Raw genomic sequence first — 18,930 nt, 5'->3', positions numbered from 1 at the left:
AGAGGTAAAAGTCAGGTGGTCCTTTACAAAGAATCTAAAAAGAGCCGGGGAATTCCTGATAGGTTGTTGGACAGTTAATGAAGGGACGGACACATGGACACAGTATCCATTTGTAAAGCCCCTTACAAAGGAAAAGGAGCTGCTGAAGAGCCTAACTGATGTGGTAAGGGATAGTTTTAAACATGCTCTTCATGATGTTACAACAGCAACACAATTGGACCTTCAGCTGTGTAAACAGGGAAAGGGAAAACTAAATGGGAAGTGGAGAACTTAGTTGTCATGTCTGTGTGGTATTTCAAAGCTCACTGTCATGACAATGATAGCTTGCTTGTTTAATGTCTGGAACTGCTTTGAATTTCCAAACTGCCGTCAAAAGGTGGCAGTACAGCAGTGGAGATCAGCAGCTTGGGCCAAAGGTGTTTGAGTAGGAAATGTTCTCTTTCACCTTTGCTCCTGTTACAGCATGGATCATCAGCACAAGTGCAAACAGAGAACACTGTAGGGAAGTTTTGTGGTTATCTGAGAGAGCTATTCCCTGTGGGTTTTCCACTGGATGGAGGGATCCCTCCTGTCTTTGGGAGGGATCACGTATGCTGGGGTTCATCCAGAATTAACTGTTAGTCAAGTCTGAGTCATCTGCTCACTCGGTGAGAAGCAGAAATACTCAGGAACAATTCACCCCACTCCAAAACAGGTATATGGTACAGGTGACTCGAAAACCCACTGGGAATATTTCTCACACACATAACTTCAAAAATAAGTTTTTAAAGAAAATAACAAGAGAAAATCGTGTTGGCTAAAATTGTTTAATATCACAGGCGTATAAATTAGTCAGACCACACAGTCCTTAGTACAAACATTCCCTTTACAGAAATGCAATAAATAATTAAATTAGATTAGTCAATTGGTATAAAAATAAAGAATCTTCTCAGGAAAAGTAAATATTATACAAAATCTTATATACCATGCTAAAACACATCTCAAAGTGCCTACAAAGGGCGCTTATGATCAAAATCATAAATATATTGTAAAGCCTCCCTGGGAGGTAATGAGCTTTTATGGCTTACACAATGTACTCTGTTAGTGAAACACACATTGTTTCTGCAGAGTGCACTTAGTACAAAGACAGTTCATCTCATGAAAGGAAATAAAGCAAGAGGGTGTACACATTTGGATTTGGTCCTTCCTAAGGTCACAGGTTCCTCCTTTGGGCATCTTCATTTTTCCTTCTGAGAACGCCGGTGCAGAAAAAGATGAGGTCTTCCTGAACACTGTTTTGTCCTGCACAGATTTCCTGTTCTTCATTCGTCCTGTTCTTCAGATAGCACACCCTGAATAATACACTCAGTCTTTGATAACTCTGACAAATCAAAGAGTGAGCATGAGGCCACACATCTTGTAAATCAAAGCATATTTGAAGCGGACAGAGTTGCCCTCTGTGATTGTGCTGACACTGCCCAGAGGTGTGATGTTGCCCAAAATCAGCTGTGCTAATTTTGTGATTAATATTCTCCACGCATAGCTGGACTGGATTATCAAATAATTTCAGTTTTCAGCAAGATCTCTGAGCAATTAACCCTCTAAAGTTACATTTGTTACTGTTTCTCACTAGTTTTTTGAATACTACAAATGAGCGTTTTAAATTAAGTTGTTCTGCAGGTACAAGAAATAGCTTCAATTAATAAACAAGCATATTATGTTTAAAACAAGAAAAAATAAGCCTTAGCACTATGCTTGGTGTGATAAGATTCATAGTTAAAAACAGTGAAGCAAGTCACTAAACAGAAATAGGTGCATTACTTCCTGCATTACATGCTGCCTCTTGGACAAAACCCAGACATTGCTGCAGTGTAGGCAGGAGTACCTAGTTAGCTTATGACATTTGTGTAGGGAATTGTTTTTCATTCATAAAATGTCCATCCCAGGTACAAAAGTTCCTTCTCAATGCTTTATAATGATTGCTAATAAATATGTAATACGCAATGTTGTCTTTGTCAGGGCATGCTAATCCCATTTCATCTGCGCAACAAGGATTTTAACAGGCTCTTTTAGAACAGGGATTTCGATGCACTTAGTTACTGGAAAAGACGTTTACAAATAAAGAAATACATACTGTATTCTTTGTACAAAAAAAAAGCTCTTTCTCTAAAACCCTGCACATGCAAATATTCCATGGAACTGCACGAGAAGTGCTGGTTTATTTGTTAGACTTCTAGGACTCACCTAAAAAGGCACTTAATTCATGATAAAGGCATTCAATTAAACCCCTCCATAAAAATATAAATGTAGAAACATCAGCAGGCACACTGCAACCACAGGACATGCTTCAATGTTTTCTCAGTTGCTTTTATCCAAATCTGGAATTGAATTTTACCCTGACTATTACTTCTGTAACTTTAAAATCTGTTGCAGTAGCAGCTTGCATATTGCTCACCAACTGGTGATGAAGGGACTTTATGGGTAGGTGAGTCAGAGAAATGGGGATAGAAGGTGCAGAAAGAACATCATGTAAACTCAGTACTTTGATTACTTACATATGAGTGGTAGTTCTTTTTTAGAATGTTAATTCTGATGCAATAATGTGGAAACATTGAGGTATGAGATAGAATGTTACACAGAGGAAAAGCGGGTTTTGAAACGGAAAAAGAGAAGGAGAAGAAAAAGACACTCTAAATCAAAATGGCCATGACCAGAAACAAGGAGAGTTCCCTTAGTTTGCTCTGCCCTGAGGATCTTCCTTCCTCTTTCTGATGTACATTTTTGAGGAGGTTTACATTTCAGGACAGTATAAATGTGGAGGCAGCAAAGCTTTTTGTATTAGTTTTCCTTTAGGCCGACGACATTGGTAGGAATGGAAATATTTTTAATACTACCTTATTATTTTTGGAGGTAACTAACCTTGTCATTTTCCATCCTAACATTAGATGCAGTTTTCCAGTTTCCTCTCTCTACCGCATTTCTACTAAGTAGAGAGAAAATTAGATGAAAAGTTAATTTTTACTGGAAGGTTCATGCTCTTTTCCAAGATCGGTTTCCTCATGTGGGGCTAATATCTGTTTGGGGTAAATTAGCAGTTACTGCTCAGATGGAAGAACCCAGAGGTTCAGAATCACTGCAAGCAGAATATGGTGGTATATAATTAAGCTGCTGAAACTAGTTTTAAGTGCTGTGATACTCACTTCCATTTAAAAAAATTTCTGCGATGTTTCTGGCCATAGTCCCACAGAAATGTTCAGGATTCAGTAGCTGTCCAGGAAGGTTTCCACATAATAAAAAACTTGACAGATTTTTAAAGCAAAAACGGCAAATAAAACTTAAACTGTTACAATCAATCAGGAGGAGAGACAATGAATAGTGTTAATGGTACATGAATATGAGGGTGCTGTCCTCTGAGAAAGAGCAATATGCATTAGGGCTGTTTCACTCTGACTAATCATCAATTACTCTACTTATTGAACATTTTGTAGTGGCTGGTTGTACCAGCCAGTCATGCCTCTGCTGCATCTCTCATGTTAGTCTGGGAGAGTGTAGATGAAATTCCATTTTCTGAAACAGGATTTTCCCCCCAGAATCCTGTATCTCCACTTAGAGCATGTGAGTTACATTTCTCCCTATTGAAACCCATGGCAAATGTGCCATTAACTTCAAGATGTTAATCACAGCCATACAGTATGATTTGTAAATGTTTTTTCCAGTACTTAGAAGACAGTTAAATACAGGATATTTTCCCATAGTTAGCTAAGATACAATCAAAGAACTTATAAATAAATCTCTGTGTGTGGTATCATTGTAAATAAGGAAATCAGTCCAAGTAGATCCCTTTGAGGCTTCAAAGCCTCTGATAATTTTTCTGTTGATTTTCTTAGAAAAGTTGCAGAAATCTTTGCATGGCATTCAGTTAAGATCAAAGCAAAAATACAGAAGTAACCATCTCATGTATTTCTAGTTCAGCAGAAGGTGACAGTTGAGTCCCTTACAAGAGCCTATTTTTGCGAAATTAGAATTTAATTTTCACTGTACGGTGGGGCTAGAATCACTTCGAAAACAGCATCCATCTTACGAATATCCATCCAAATACGACTCCTTAATATTTTGGGAGAAGCTTTCACTTACCACACACAGAGAACACATCATAATAGCACTGGAAAGTATTTACATTTTTCACATCTTAAATATAACATAGTGTCTGCTTTAAAGAGTAGATTTTCAGTAGCCTTCAGCTCTGGTGTGTCCTATTTTAGTTCTTGAATAGCTGTAAAAACAACACACTGTTAGTAAGGATGTAAAATAAAGATATCTGTGATGGTTTGCAAAATGTCAGGAAGCACCCAGGAGGAATCAACTCTGCTTACCATTTGCATTAGGTTTGCAAAGCCCCTCAAAAACTCTTTGGGGGTTTTCTTCTCATAAGATTCACATGTAGACTCACACTGCTGGAAGATAAAAAAGAATCATGGCACTTCTAAACAGCACATCACAATCCTAAATCAAAACTCAAGCTTTCTCACTGAAAAATCAAGAGGGTTGTAATCAATGCCTTTTCTAGCTGGAAAAGCTTAGACACAAACTCTTTCAAAAGGGAAGGAATTTAGTAATGACAGCTTTCATTCACATTGTTTTGCAGTGATCCCTGTCCTTCTGCCAGCACATCATGTGGTTGCCAAGAACATGCATGCGATTGACTAGGATCACAGGGAATGCCTCTCCCAAAAGTGCAAAAATTGGGCTTTTTTGTTTCCAAAGTAATGTAAGGCAGATTGCTTTTTTGAACAGATTTGCTTTCTACAATTCCCCCATTGCAGGGGGCATCTGCTAGAGAAAATAAGGAGCAATGATCACGATTATGAGCACTGTGAGGAAATCCTACCTCTCCAGGGTCTCCGTAGGTGAATTTGTTCATGAGTCTAATGGCTTTTTTGAACTTTGTATTCTCCTGGCTGCTCACTGGTTTTAATTTCTGGATGCCCTTCTTGAAGCAGGTCACAGCTGTGTACAGGCATCCCTCCTAGGACAGGAAAAGAAGGAGCTGTTTTAAAGTTAATGTTGCAGCACTTTTTCCTGCATGCATTAAGTTGTGGTCCATGTGCAAAAGAAGGTATCCAGGATATTAACTGAGAATATTCAACTGTACCTTTTTATTTTATTTTTTTTAAGTTACTTTTACATATGCAAGAGATCTTGAAGCTTTACTTTGCCTGTTCTTGCATAATTACTCACGTATTTCTTAACAAAATGAATGTCCAAAATGGCAGCATTTGAAAGAAAACATTCCTGAAGAGTAGATCAGTTACGTGTAGTAGGTTTTCACCTACTAAAGCACAAGCATTTTATTTTTTAAAAATTGCAAATATCTCTCAGTGCTACGTGTGGGAATACAATTTTTCTCTTCCTAATTTTTGTTCCCTTTTTAATATTGCCTAGTCAATAATTATAATTGATGTAGAACTGCCTGTTTTCAAATACTATTGAAATGTTCTTACACAATAGCATCAGAAATGATATAGAAACTATCCCCAAAACTAACCTAATAGTCAACAGAGAAGGAAAAGCAACGTTTAATGAAGCCAATTTCTAAGTTGCTTCCTGTTTTCCAAAGAAGGAAGCATTTAGAGCTGCTGATTACACGTATTAGAAAGGCTCCAAAGCCATCGTCCCTGTTTTGCATACCTACTGCTACCCAAGCTGAGTCTCATCTGCCTTATGAGATGTTGCTGCAGTTTGCTGCTCGGGCAAGGACAAGGCTGCCTTCAGGGATGTTGCTTGTAGCAAATTTTACTAGCAACATTCTATGTTGGTCAGATAAAACATTTTATTTTCCTTAAAAGCCACACGTTTATGTTAGTTTCAAGCATCTTTACCGTAACCGGCCGTGGTTACTGGAAAAAAAAAACTACTCGTCTTTTAAAGAGATTGATTTTCCAGCTGAAACTGAAAACGTTTTCGGTCTCATCTGTGCTGAGCTGAGAAACAAGCATTTCTCATCTGTGCTGCCTTTTCTGTTTTGCTGAGCTGTCAGTTGTAGCTGAGGCAGCCAACGGTCAGGGCACCACAGGGATTGTGGGGCCCGGCGTGTTGTCACAGGCTGAGCACTTTGGGGATGAGGCATGAAAGGGCACAGGCCATTGGAAATGTCTGAGGGGAGCTAGAAACATGTAAAATATTTGTATCAGAGGCAGTTGGCAGCAGTACTCTGCATCTGACTCAAACTAACTTTACAGATGAGCCCATAGAGCCCTCACTTCTGGAATTAGTGATCAGCAGGGTTAGATATGGATCCGGGGTACATCAGAATCGTGTCGCTGAATGCCACTTCAGCTGCAGTGCCAATCACCAGCAAGAGAGCTCATTTGCCCTCCAGGCTGGAATCACCTCAGCCTTAACACTGTCTTGTCAGCCTCAGCCTGTTATCCCTTGAGTTGATGTCCACTTACCTCTCTTTATTCAAAGGAAAGAATACTTCATTGTTGAGGGTACAAGGAAATTGTGTGGGATTGAATTGGGACTAAGAGTCCACGCAAAGGAACCTCAAGGAAGCCAGAACAGATAGGGATAAACCACCTGATTCTGAATGTTATAATAGGTAGTTTTCTCTTTGAATATCCAATACCAAATACGAATCTGGCATGAGCAGGTTATAATAAAATAATTTCAAATATTTTGATACTTGAAATGCAGTTATATGAGTGACTTTTTATTAAATTGAGTTTCACTAGGGTGTGATGGCACCTAATCACCCTGAGTGCCACTTTGGCACACTGTAATTCGTATCTTAGTCACCCTGTAGGATGACAAGTTTGTTCATTTGGTTGCTGGTGATAATTACTATTAGCAAACTAATATTTTTTACATGTTTTTCATCAGAAGCTTAACCTGTATCAACTTAATGCCTTCTAAATATGTGAATTCTCCATCTTCTCTAGTATTCAGCAGAGGCACTTAGGACCTCCCAGAATCAGCCAGTAAAGCCCTAAGCTGCAAGTGAACTGCTGTCTTCCTTCCTGAGGTGAGCATGACTTTTTTTAAGAAAAAAACCCCAACAACCTCACTAAGCAGTTAGTCGCTAGTTGTATTTGCTTAGTTTCAGAGGCAGTGGCAAACACTGGAGTAAAATGACAGCTAATAACCTCCTCCTTTTCACTTTGACACCACAAGTTAGAAAGAGTGTTAGTGAAAAAAGTCCAGCAATGAGTCTGTGCACTGCAGTTGTTTCTAGCAATGTGAAGAAATGTGTCTGCTTTGGCCATGTTTCTGTATATTTTTTGGCCCGTAAAACATGCACCCAGCTGTAAAGCCTAGGAGGAGGCTAACCAAAACCTGTGTGAAATGAGGTGAGTTTTTTTTCCTTTCTTCTTGTAGTTGCTTTGCAAGGGAGTTTACAGTCCTGAGTAGATAAATTTTGAAGAATGCCTGCAGCTTTACAGAGTCGTAATGCATAGTGATCATTTTTATATGTCAATCAAAATTGTTTGTGCTACGAAATAGTTGCTAGGGCTCAAAAATTTAAGACAGCTGATAATACAAGTATAATATTAGATAGCCACAGGTTGCTCTAGACCTTAGTTGCATGTTGGGGGATTATCAAAGTAGGATGTAGTTGCCCTCTAAGCTTTTAAGACATGATGTTACTGTGGTTGGCATTTAATTTCACAGTACATCCTGCATCCTGGCACTTTGGAGAATGCAGAGGCTTGGTGACTGCTACTGTATATCAGAAGTTCTTAACCTTGGAAGATGCCAAATGTCAGCACTAAATGATGTATAAAGAAGTATCTGTATTAAAAAGTGATTCACTGGCAGCTGCTCTTGTATTTTAACTAGTTATAATCTGAAGAGACAATATTTGCAGATGCAGTTTTGTCTTCCCGTTGATAGCACAACCCCTGCACAGATAGTCTCAGAGAGAGCAGTGTGACTGCAGATGACAGGAAGCACTCTGTGACATGGCCTTGCAGTGCCACTCTTGGCATTTAGCTGCACTGGGAGGCAAGGGGGTCAGCTCAGCCATGCTGGAGCTCATGGCAGCTGAAGGCACTTCCACTCCAAATACCTGCATCCCCAAAAGCACTGCTGCTCCTCTGGCTCTTGTATGAATCCTCACTTTTAGCAGTATTCCTTGAGTAAATGGAATATGTGCAGCTCTGGATCTATTGGTGGGTTATGGTACACATACAATAGCAAAATAGTAATTGAGATCCCAAAATAGAAACACTTTTGCCATTAAACATCAAGAAAAAAGGAACTTCTATGAAGTATTTTCTTATTCAGTCTAGCTTGCATTAAGAGTACTAGGTCAGAGACGTGAAGAAGAAGACATCTGCCATTTGTCAATGGAATAAACCCATACAAAATCAAATTGATATAAATAGCAATAAAATGTTAAAGCAGTCTCACCACAGTGTTTTCTGGTGTATGCAGGAATTCAGCATCCTAAAATAAAACAAATCTAAGTTAGAAAAGTTTTAACATTTGAAAGTGGTGTCCATCACAAGATATGTACTAAGCAATACATAATGCTCAAAAGAAATTTCAATATTATGACAAATACCATCACTTACCTTATCTTTCACCATGGTTTCTAATTGCTCAATTGTTTTGAGAATCTGTTTGTATTTCGCTGTTCTGGGTGAAGCTGCAGTCAGCACCATACTGGAGCAGAAGAAAAGCATGCAGAAAATAATCATCCTCTTCATCCTGATAGGTTCTGTTTTAAAATGTGCTGGGAGCAAAGTTGTGCTGTTCAAGTGTAACACTCCAGTTTGAGCTGTGCTCAGGTATGCTCTGCACCTACCTATATATTGCTCCCTGCTGGAGATGGAGAACCCACCCATTTCAGTTTGGAAAGCTTTGTAGAATGGATTAATGAGTAACCCTTTTTTCTTTTCCACTGGCTAGATGCCTGTACGCGACCTTGTGCGTGGGGGGACAGGGATTGATGGAGTGAAAGAAAATGTGCCCGATCTGCACATTGGACAGGAAAAGAAGAGAAAAGGGTGAATTCCCATTTTCACTTTGAGTCAAGAAATGAGCGTACTAAAAAGTTGGTACTTAGAAACCACAGGCCTAGGTAAACAAAGATTCTGCATTTTTTTTCCTGTGTCATACAGCAATGAATCTCTTCAGTCCATCTGCAGCTCTTCTGTACTGTTCTGGAGAAATATGACAGGACTTCTTTCAAAATGTAAATGTATTTATCTTACTTTAGGGCTCCAAGGAATGTTAGCTGGTTCCTCCTGACATCTATGAACCTTGGCTTTTTCATTCCCAGCTTGGGTTCTGTTAGAGCTGTGAGTAAAAGCTCATCTTAGCATTTAAATCAGCTGAGATCTGCTTTATACTTACTTGGAACCAGTAGCAGATTCATTAACACCATTGTGGAGGCCATATCCACTGGGGGTGAAGGTTGCAGGGAGAGACATTGTTCTGGGAGAGATGAATCCCTGAATGACGCCCATTACCAAGATGGGAGCAATACTGGAAGAGCAGGGACTAAATCCTGGTGAGTCAGTCCCAAGGGACACTATTACTTGTGACAGCTAAACACATTCAATTACATCCTTCAGCAGCTAGGTTCAAGGTTAGTTTCAGAGTTTATTCTCTTCAAAGAAGATGTGATACTGAGACCTGAGAATTCTCTTGGGAATCTAGAAGTGCACTTGTTCTGGGTGAAATCCATACAAAAGTCTCTGCAGGGATAGGGACTTACTGGACTGCCAGCTCTAGGAATCAGTTGATTTTAAAATCACTGATTGTAATATTTTATCACAAAGAGGAAAAAAACAACTTTAAATGCCTCTTACATATTATCATTAATTAATTATTATCAATTCCATTAAAAGGTTCCTGTTTGGAATTAGCAGAAGGCAGTTAAAGTCACTTGGGCACTTTCACTGTGGGGAATAAAAAGATGGTCATGTGTCTTTCAAATTAAATCTTTGTCTCTGAAAATCTGAAGATTCCAGATGGTTTTGGAGATGCTTTACAAAATCTACACAGAGTTTGGACAGCAGCTGGGTGTGTGGTAATCTGTGTAATATGCTGACATTGTATCAAATGCACCTGCATCTGTCTGGTGGGTGAATCTGGGCTGTCAGTCTGGGTCACTTGTTCATTGTTCATTTAAAAATGAGTGCTTAAACTGGTGAGAGCTGTATGTGACATACTCTGGCACGTCTGTTTTCTGTGCACAAACAATTATTTACTCTATGCTGTTTATGTACTTAAGTAATTTTTCTTCTTTCAGAAAATGAATAGCTTAAAGGAATGGATTTTACAGGTGTATGTAGGTACACATATGGCACACAGGGTCTCATGCATGCACACACACAACCTCTCCTGGTGAAAGGGGTAGCTAGTCACACCCAATAGAAGAGAAATCCTGAAAAATGAGAACTGAAACAAGTAAGAAAAAAAATACTTTCTTCTATCACATAGTCTGAAATTTTATTTCCTGAAGAAAAGGTAGTGTGATGATTTTTTAATCTTTTTTTCTATAGATGTGTTGTGAAATAATGTTAGATAAGCAGCAAGCTGCACTGTGCGGTACAGAGGATCTCAGTAGGTTTTATTTGAAATGACTGTTAATTTATAGCTAAGGTTCATTAAAGGAAATCAACAGCATCTTTGGTTTGAGCAACCACATGGTCACCAGTACTTCTTTTTATCCCTCCTCCCTCCATCCCATTCCTGTGACGCTTTGTAAAACTTTTTTTGTCTGTTATCCAACAGCTCCCTGAGGCTGCTGAGAACATGGAGAGATTATTTCCAATAGTGGTGTTCTTTACATGAAGAGGGTACTTGGCTCTGCTCCTCTTTACCATAACTTTTCTGTAGTTGTTGTGTGGTAACGTGGATGAATGTTCATTTATCCTTAATCCACTTTTTGACTTGCTGGTGATAATGCTTGCTTTTACTTCTTATTGTCAGTATTTCAACTGTGGATTCTTTTGGGAAACCTCTTTGAGCCCAGCTCCAGTAGGTGGTTGTGCTTGCACTGTCAGCCCGTTATGCATCTTTATTTGGTTGATAGGTTGGGAACTTTTCATTTGGATGTGTAATATGACAAAAAAATATGACAAAAAAAATCTGTGTTTTCAGAAGCACAGGACTTGAAGGGACAGAGGCAGATCTCCACCAAAATCATGGGAGGTGAGACGGCTCTGTCTGAGCTACTCCAAATTAAATCAGTTAGATCAGAGATCGGTTTTAAAGCTGGTGGAGTAAATGGGAAGTTAAACAATGGGCATTTGACAATGTGGTAACTTGTGTTTGCATATCAGGTCTCTAAAACTGCTGTATAGTCTTCTGGTTTGTGTTAGAGGCTGTAAGGCCACAATAATTGCTTCAAGGAAGGCATTATAACAGAGAAAGTGAAATGCAAGGACAAAGGAGGACTTCCTCTATTGTCTAGGCAGTGGAGAAAACTCCTTGATATCCCTCTTATCAGATAAGAGTGAGCAGCAAGTTTTTTATATACGTCACCTCTCTCTTGTGGCTTAGGAACATGCTGAGTCAAACAATGACACCCTCATTCACGTTGTCGCCGGCTCAGCCCCACAGGGATGGCTGAGAAGTGGAAATGTGAGAAACCTCCCAGCCCAGCCCTGCCAGGCCGAATCCTCCTCTTTCCTCTTCGCTACGGTGCCACCCAAGAGATGCATGACTTCGACCCCGAAAGCCCGGTTCCCCCACCCACATTTTCCTTTACAGGAGAGCTGAATGGAGGCTTTTCCCATGGCTTAGTCATTGCTATGGCTCAGCCAAAAAACTCTGTAATGTACAGGGCTGCTTTCAAAGAATTTTTATAACTTAGGTCTGTGAAATTTTGTGTGTGTACTATCTGTGACTTGGGGGGATTGTAGGAAACAAGGGGAGAGAGTTATGCTGGAAAATGGGAGACTTAGGAGGAAGATTCCTGTAAAACAGATTTAGAAAAACTAGTCTTTGAAATATTTCTGACAACTTTGTAAGTTAGTTCTGCCCCCTTGCAATCTTATTTTCCTATTATAAACTTTGGTATAATTCTTTGGTCTTTTAACTTTGCTTTGAAGAGGGAAAACCTAACCTGGGACAAAATCTATTCTTAACTTGTATTTGCAATAACAAGCAGAGTAAATATAACTCTGAATGGGGAGACACAGGTACTAAAATATTACTAGGCAACAATATAAAACCATTTACATTCTCCATAATGTTCCTCCAGAGTTAACTTGTAGCTGATTTCTTTCCCATCCTGCTCCTAGGTAAACCCAGTAATCCTTTTTAGGCACATAGTTCAATGTATTTGTGTTCTTCCCAACCACTGATAACAAACTGTACTGAGAAAACTTCCTGTTAACACCCAGAGCCTGAGACAAGCTTAGACCGACCCTGCACAGTGCCAGATATTCAGAACTGTCCTCTTGTGGGCACATCCTTTTAAGTCTCCTTTAGTGCTGGGAGCAGCCTCCCACCTCCTGGGTCACACCTTTCTCTGAATGTAGGATGGAAGAAGCCTCCCTGGGTCACCAAGTGTAGTCTTCTGCCACTGCAGGCATCCACATCATGCAGTTCCTTTCATATCTCAGCTAAAAACTCCTGCATAAGGCCTGAACAGTTTGATTTCTGTAACTAAGAGCTTAGAGCTGTGCCTGGGCTGTGTTCCAGCTTTTATAGAGAGCTTCATTCTTGTTAGCATTGCAGTAGTGCTCATAATCTTTCCCCACTACCAGAGGACAGCCACGTTCAGAGGACAAGGCAGCAGCTGACAGGATGTTCAGCTACCACAGTTCTCTTAAAAATTTGAGGGCAGAAAGGAGTTGCTCAGCTGAAAGCCACAGGAGGGGAGAGGTTGGGGCAATGAGTGAGACGAGTCATTGCTCCTGCTCTGTGCGGCAGCCAGGACTTCTGCTGCTCAGGGGTTTGATGCATGGCAGGTCTGCAGGTCTCCTTGTGAAGGATGGCCCACAGCCTTTCTACCACAGAAGTGTTGTCTGTTTCCCAACATTCCCAACACATTTCCCAATGATTCCACTAAGACACAGGCCTACAGTGTGAAAGGCAGGGATGTGGTAGTGCTGAAACCCAACAGTGTGTGTGTCATGTTCATCCTAAATGTTGAGAAAGAAAAATCAGAAGAGATACATGCAGGTGTTGGACTGTGAATGGAGGATGCAGAATGGGCACAATGCAAAATGCTTGCTTTTTAAATTTACTAATATTAATGAACAGAAGGAACAGAAGTCAGAAGAGAGTCACTTCTGTGCTACAACATCAGTAGTACAAACCAGATAACCTGCAAAGCATTATAGGCTCAAGATGGATGTGCACAGTCTACTGCAGCCCGTGGGAATGCGCTACATAGGTAGCATTCCACTGGCAGCTGGGGCTCCCTTTATCCTGTCATGCCTTGCATGGTGATCAGCATGACACTGCAGCTTGAGTTTGATAACAGAATTAAAGGTTTGATGCATTTCATGAGGCTGCTGTGCTGGTGTGGGATCTCCACAGCAGTGCAGTTGTTCCCCTCTTACACAGTCTAAAGCTGAATACAGGGCACAGCCGCTGAGGGGCTATGGCCCCTTTTCCCTCCTTCAGCAGATCTGTCCTGATTTTGCCTTATTAATACATTCTATATAACTGTATCTTCAAAATAAAATGCAAATCTCTCCTTTTTATTATGGTTATTGCTGGCAGATGACTGAATGCTACTTATTTCTAACTAGTTCTGCTTTCTGGTTCTCAGGTACTACCACAATACTACAGATCGTACTCTCCTTCATCTATGTATGTGTGTTTACTGTTTATACACAGTTTCTATTAGAATTATTTTTAATGACAGTGTTGATTCCAAATCTTATAAACTCAGTCACGTTGTTCTCCTGCCCTTTCTTTTGTGTCTTCCCAGGGACAATGTCCTGTCTTACGGTGCTGGGGCTCCTGTGGCACAGCAAGAAGTAGTGAGGACAGAGGAGCAGTGTGACATTGCACTGGAGGATGCAGCCTCCCTTTGGAGTGACTCCATGTCCCTGCTTGCACACCAACTCCTCAGCTTGCCCTGAGCACCACCCCTGTGCGTGCTGTAGACCACTGGATCAGCCACCAGATGTGCTGTACTTCAGCTCCTGCAGCGGAGAAGAGGCTTTGGTGTCACACTGTGTAGCCTAAGAGAAGGCTGAGGCAGAAGCCACCTCTGCAGTTCTCAGGGTGTAGTAATGCAGGTTTTTTCTTCAGCTGCAAAGCCATTTAAAGAACCTTCTCCTCAGGTCACTGCTACTCTGTGTCACAGTTTGTCAGCATCTGAGGAACCTCTGTTACAGGGCCTTGGGTCATTAAAGTGAAATCCCTCTTGCAAAGGCCTTGAGAGCTTGTTTGTTTAGCTTTGTTTTGATTGCAATCATTTCACTATCAACCCTACTTTCTCCTTAGCACACCTGACAGATTTGCAAATAGAAATGAGTTGCCAGAAGTCCAAAACTCCCCTTCTACTGCCTTTACTACTGAACCCAACTGTGATCGCCTACGCAACAAGTGCCTCCTTAGCACGCGAGGCTGAGGGGGCCAGTGGCTCTCACTCAGCATCATTGTTCCACGAACAGCAATCTGGTGCCAGTGCAGACAGCATTCAGGCAGAATCATTTGATGGAAGAGTATTTAGGGGAATCTTAACTCTGCACCCTGATCTACATTTAAGACTCCTGTAGGTATGATGGTATTGTGCAAGCAGGATTTGTTGTTACTTTTCAGGCAGTTTTATCAATAAAAGCCTTGCTGCAGAAGTAGCTATACCCATCTGGAATTCTCTTAAATAGGAATACTATTCTGTTTCTCATACATTAATTGCTCTGTGAATGTAATGCTCTTTGTTACGACTTTTAACTTCATAAATAGATCTGCTATTTAGTTGTTTACAGAAGGTTAAAGTCTGCTGAGGTGGCTAGCTCATGCTATCCTTAACAGATAAAACTTCAAGCTAGTAACTTTGTAAAAACAGCTTTTTGTAATGACCTTTTTTTCCAGACGTCTCTGTCTTCATCTCTAACTAGACGTATCTAACGTAGGAATGTGTGTGCCGGTGCATGCAGGTTTATCTGTTATGTGCACACACATACAGATTTGAGAAGCTGTATAGCACAGTTGTTTGCATGATGAGTTTCATTTCTCTTCACAGGTCAGCACCTTAAGCGAACTTTGAAAAAACTACTGTGTGAGCAGTCAGCACACCAAGGCAGCAGCACCCGTTGGGTAGAGGTTGTCTTGGATAAAAAGCTGAATGCTGTGGTTTCAGTGACTTGTCGTTGAAACCTTGCGGTTTCTGTGTAGGAGGCTGTATAGGCTGGACACGTTCGACATCCTTGTTTCTGAGCTGTGAAATCTGTACATCTAATTTATGAAAATTATCTCTGGTTCAATTTTATTCTTTTTTTTTAATGAAGTCAACATATTTTCCTTGCATTCAGTGGAAACGGTAATGGAAATGTTTTAAGATGCACTGTGAGCATGTTTTGACCTCAAAAAGCGAGACAAATCAAGATACTCTTGGTTATGATTAAGGTCTAGGAAGGAAATATTAAATTAAATACAGAGAGCCAGATGTGAGAGGAAAGCATTCTCCACAAGTGTGGAGACAAATAGAGTAAGTAAATGTGGGAAATGACAGAGGACTTATAAAATAAAAATCTTCCACCTGAGAATTTGATATAAAAAACCCCAAACAGCTAAGTAAGGTAATTTAGAATAAACTATAGTACTGGTACCATTTAAGGTAACCAGCAGTATCTGTAGTCTTTCAGGTGGTCTAAATAAATAAATTTACATGTAAGGTAAATCCAAAACTAAAGAATGTGAAGGTAGGACAGAGAGGGAGCTGCAGCAGAAGTAGTATCAATCACAGCAAAACATAATTGAACCGTTGATCAGTTATTTGCTTTTTTTCTTTTGTAGTTGAGTTCCATGCAGAGTTCAGTGAATTGATTCACAGGATCACAGAATCATCACTTAACTGGAGCCAGGAGAGCCATGGACTCACCTGTATGAGCCTTCATTCCTTCCCTAACTCTCCTCCCTTCTGCTCTGGTGAGTGCCTCCCATCCTGTAACTTCCCAGAAAGCTGAGCTGTAGCAATACAGGACACCTGAGCCTCTAATAGTGGCAAATCCCATTCCCTTCACTCTCAGGACCAGTGACTGCCCAAACTTTTGAGTTTTCAACAACAGCAGTTTTGCCTCTGCCACACAAGTTCCCAGAAGCGTGTACGCCATTCCCTCTGAGTGAACCTATGGGAATGTATTAAAAAGGAGCAAAGACCTCTTGCTAGAAAACAGAGGAGAAGAAAAATAACATTCAAGGTAATATAACAAAGTTTCTGGCTGAAATATAAATGAAATTACTATTTGTGTGAAAAGAATTACTTAATGTGTTTGTGGGAGTACCAAAATCTGTCCGAAAACATTAGTCAATGACTTCTGTGTGAATAAAGATTGAAAGTGTGATCACCCACTTAGCTATTTCAGAGGGGTGACTGCAAGATTCATCTTAATAATTTTCAGTAATTTCCGTATCGAAACATCAATAGAAGACCATAGATTTTAATTCCCTATTACTATCTCATTGGTCCTCTCAGGAGAGTTCCTTTTCAAGGAAAAAAAATAACCAAAAGTATTACTCTAACATCGTACCTTTGGAAAATTAAGGTGTCTTGTCCTGCTTGTATTTTCTTTTCAGAAACCTGAGGTAGTAAACATGATGACTACATCTGTAGATGAATATACAAGAAAAGAGTACAATTGGTCTCAAAAATACTCTTCTGGACAAGGACATTTTTCTTGCCTGTTACTTAAGAGCTTCTTGCAGATTTTACAATTGATACCCATCCCTTGAGCAGGACAGTGCTATTTCTCTGAACTAACTCGAGGGAAACCAAAAGGCAAACAAGGAGGCACTGAAGATCCTAGCCTAGAACAATGGAGGCTTTTGAAAATCACATTTTTCCCATTATCACTGCAAGATATGCAGGTAGGCAGATAACCAAGGGTTAGCTTTCTTTTGAAGCACCCAGACTTTACCTAGAAGCAATATCATAGGATTCATAATTCCTTCCCATATAGCTCAGTTTCCACTCCTGGATCCTCCTCTTCTGATTATCATAAGGATTACATAATTACTTTGTTATTCAACCCATGGAAAAACTCTGTCAATGCTTCTTTTACTTGGTACCTAAACCTCCCAGGATAGTTGCATCCCTTAAATCTCACCTTCTGCAGGTTTGGACCCTGATGTTGAGGGAACAGCTGAGAAGTCAGAAGAGATGCTGATGGCACTCCAAAGGATGCAAAATAATTGTACTTGATACTGCTGCATAAAGGGCAAAAACGTGAAGGGAAATGGAAACATTGAACCTGAGAACAGGAAAACTCATGAGAATCTCAGAAACGGCCTGAAGAAAAAAGGAGACAAAGATGTAATTTCCAAAACAATACCCGGAGATCAAAGGAGGCTGATGTGCTTTCAAACACCGTTTGTGGCGGATCTGCAGGGAAAGGTTAAAGAACATTGTTTTCAAAGGTGCTGGGAAAATGCAGTGTGGCAGAGAAGCATTAGACACTGTAGATTTTTTCTTGTCTCTTTTCCTTGCCATTGCCCTCTGCACAACTGATTTGGCCTCACTGAGAGAAATGTCACCGTTCACTTCACTTTAAATTGCGTTTAAATTGAGCAGAGATAAACAGTTCTACCCTCTGATATAATCATGTGCCATGGAAACTCTCCTTACTGGTTGTCTGAGCTGCCTTGTTTTCTTCTTTATTGCTAGACCGAGTTCAGTGCACAAACTTACCCTCTCAGCTCTGTTCATGATATCCCGATTGATTTAATTAAGTTTGGCCAGTTTCTGTCAAAGCTAATAAATAACTAGAAATATTAAAATGTTCCGTGCTGACACGTTCATATGATCATTTCAATTTTCCATTAGTGATTTTTAATTATGATGTTTTATTTGTAATAGTTTTAAAAGCTGGGGAAAAAACCTTTCTTCATTGTTTGATGTAGAATGTCCAACCTGAAGTGAGCTTTTTTTTCTTAGCCATCTCAGTAATTGCAGTGTGGTTTGTGCCACTTCATATGGTTTCTGGCAAATTAAAAAATCAGATGCTCTCCCTTTTTTAGGTGATCAGTCTAACATTTATAGTCATTCTCTGTGCTTCCTTAGATCTTTATGATTCAGTATACATGCTCTGAAAAGTTTTTGTTTTTTCACAGGTGAGAAAGAGTGCCAGGATTATATACAGTCAGTAACCAGTGTTCCAGAAAATGGAGGACTGAGGAAGTAACTGTAAAAGGACACAAGTAAAACCAGACTTTTGGCATAAAAAGGCTGAAGTTGGTCCTTGTCCTTCCTACTTGATGCAGGAGGGTTAAGTGATCTGACATAAAAAAGGAAGGTCAGTAAGCCAGTGTCCCAAAGTAGAACTACCCAGGCACTTCAAGGCAGTTCATAAGGGGCAGGGATAGTGTAGGTTAAAGGTAAAAGAACTTCTGTCTTAATAATTTTTGTCTGCTTCTAACAGAGCCAGGGCAATTTTAATTAACTTACCAGGCTAGGGAATCTGGATTTGCCAGCTGTTTGGACAGGTAGTAGTTTCCTTTTTCTGTGACAAAAAGATAAGTACTGGAACTTTCAGAATTCAAACTGTGTCTTTATATTTATGCTGCTCCTTGATGTTTAAAGAAAGAAAACTTCAATGTTTTTATTAAGGCTATGAGGGTGGTCAGGAGAAGCCAGTATTTTATACATTAAGTTGCCTTCTCTATATAAAATTGTATTTCATACGATACATTGTCTTCTCATTAGTGTAAATCATTCTTCAGTGTTACTTAAACTCTTCCATAAGTTAGTGGAAAATGGCCTAATGTGGCTTGCTGTGGACTGCTGTGCCTTAATAGTTCTTTAGACCTACA

General features: G+C 40.0%; 1 protein-coding gene and 1 long non-coding RNA gene across 4 annotated transcripts; one reads left to right on the top strand and one right to left on the bottom strand.

The window, feature by feature from the left end:
- Positions 1–214: 214 nt before the first annotated feature.
- On the bottom strand, positions 215–8,701 carry IL21 (interleukin 21). Of its 3 annotated transcripts, XM_042048597.1 has the most exons (5): positions 8,556–8,701; positions 8,392–8,427; positions 4,868–5,005; positions 4,353–4,433; positions 215–4,252 (listed from the first exon to the last, which is right to left on the bottom strand). In XM_042048597.1, the coding sequence occupies exons 1-5, from the start codon at positions 8,688–8,690 to the stop codon at positions 4,238–4,240; spliced, it is 405 nt and encodes a 134-aa protein (XP_041904531.1). In that variant the 5' UTR covers positions 8,691–8,701; the 3' UTR covers positions 215–4,237. The 3 variants fall into 3 exon arrangements, with proteins under 3 accessions (XP_041904531.1, XP_041904530.1, XP_041904529.1); XM_042048596.1 differs by having other exon boundaries at positions 215–4,433; XM_042048595.1 differs by lacking the exons at positions 215–4,252; positions 4,353–4,433 and having other exon boundaries at positions 4,550–5,005.
- On the top strand, positions 7,014–17,919 carry LOC121674332. The gene is made up of 4 exons (XR_006019553.1): positions 7,014–7,328; positions 15,919–16,050; positions 16,152–16,322; positions 16,699–17,919. It is a non-coding gene; the product is annotated as an uncharacterized LOC121674332 (long non-coding RNA).
- Positions 17,920–18,930: the final 1,011 nt, after the last annotated feature.

This window comes from Corvus kubaryi, unplaced genomic scaffold (assembly GCF_017639235.1).
Source record: "Corvus kubaryi isolate FWS band 111438036 unplaced genomic scaffold, C.kubaryi_AGA036_p1.0 67, whole genome shotgun sequence".
Taxonomy (NCBI): domain Eukaryota; kingdom Metazoa; phylum Chordata; class Aves; order Passeriformes; family Corvidae; genus Corvus; species Corvus kubaryi.
Note: the sequence above shows the minus strand (reverse complement) of the source record. Positions and strands in the feature narration are given on the sequence as shown.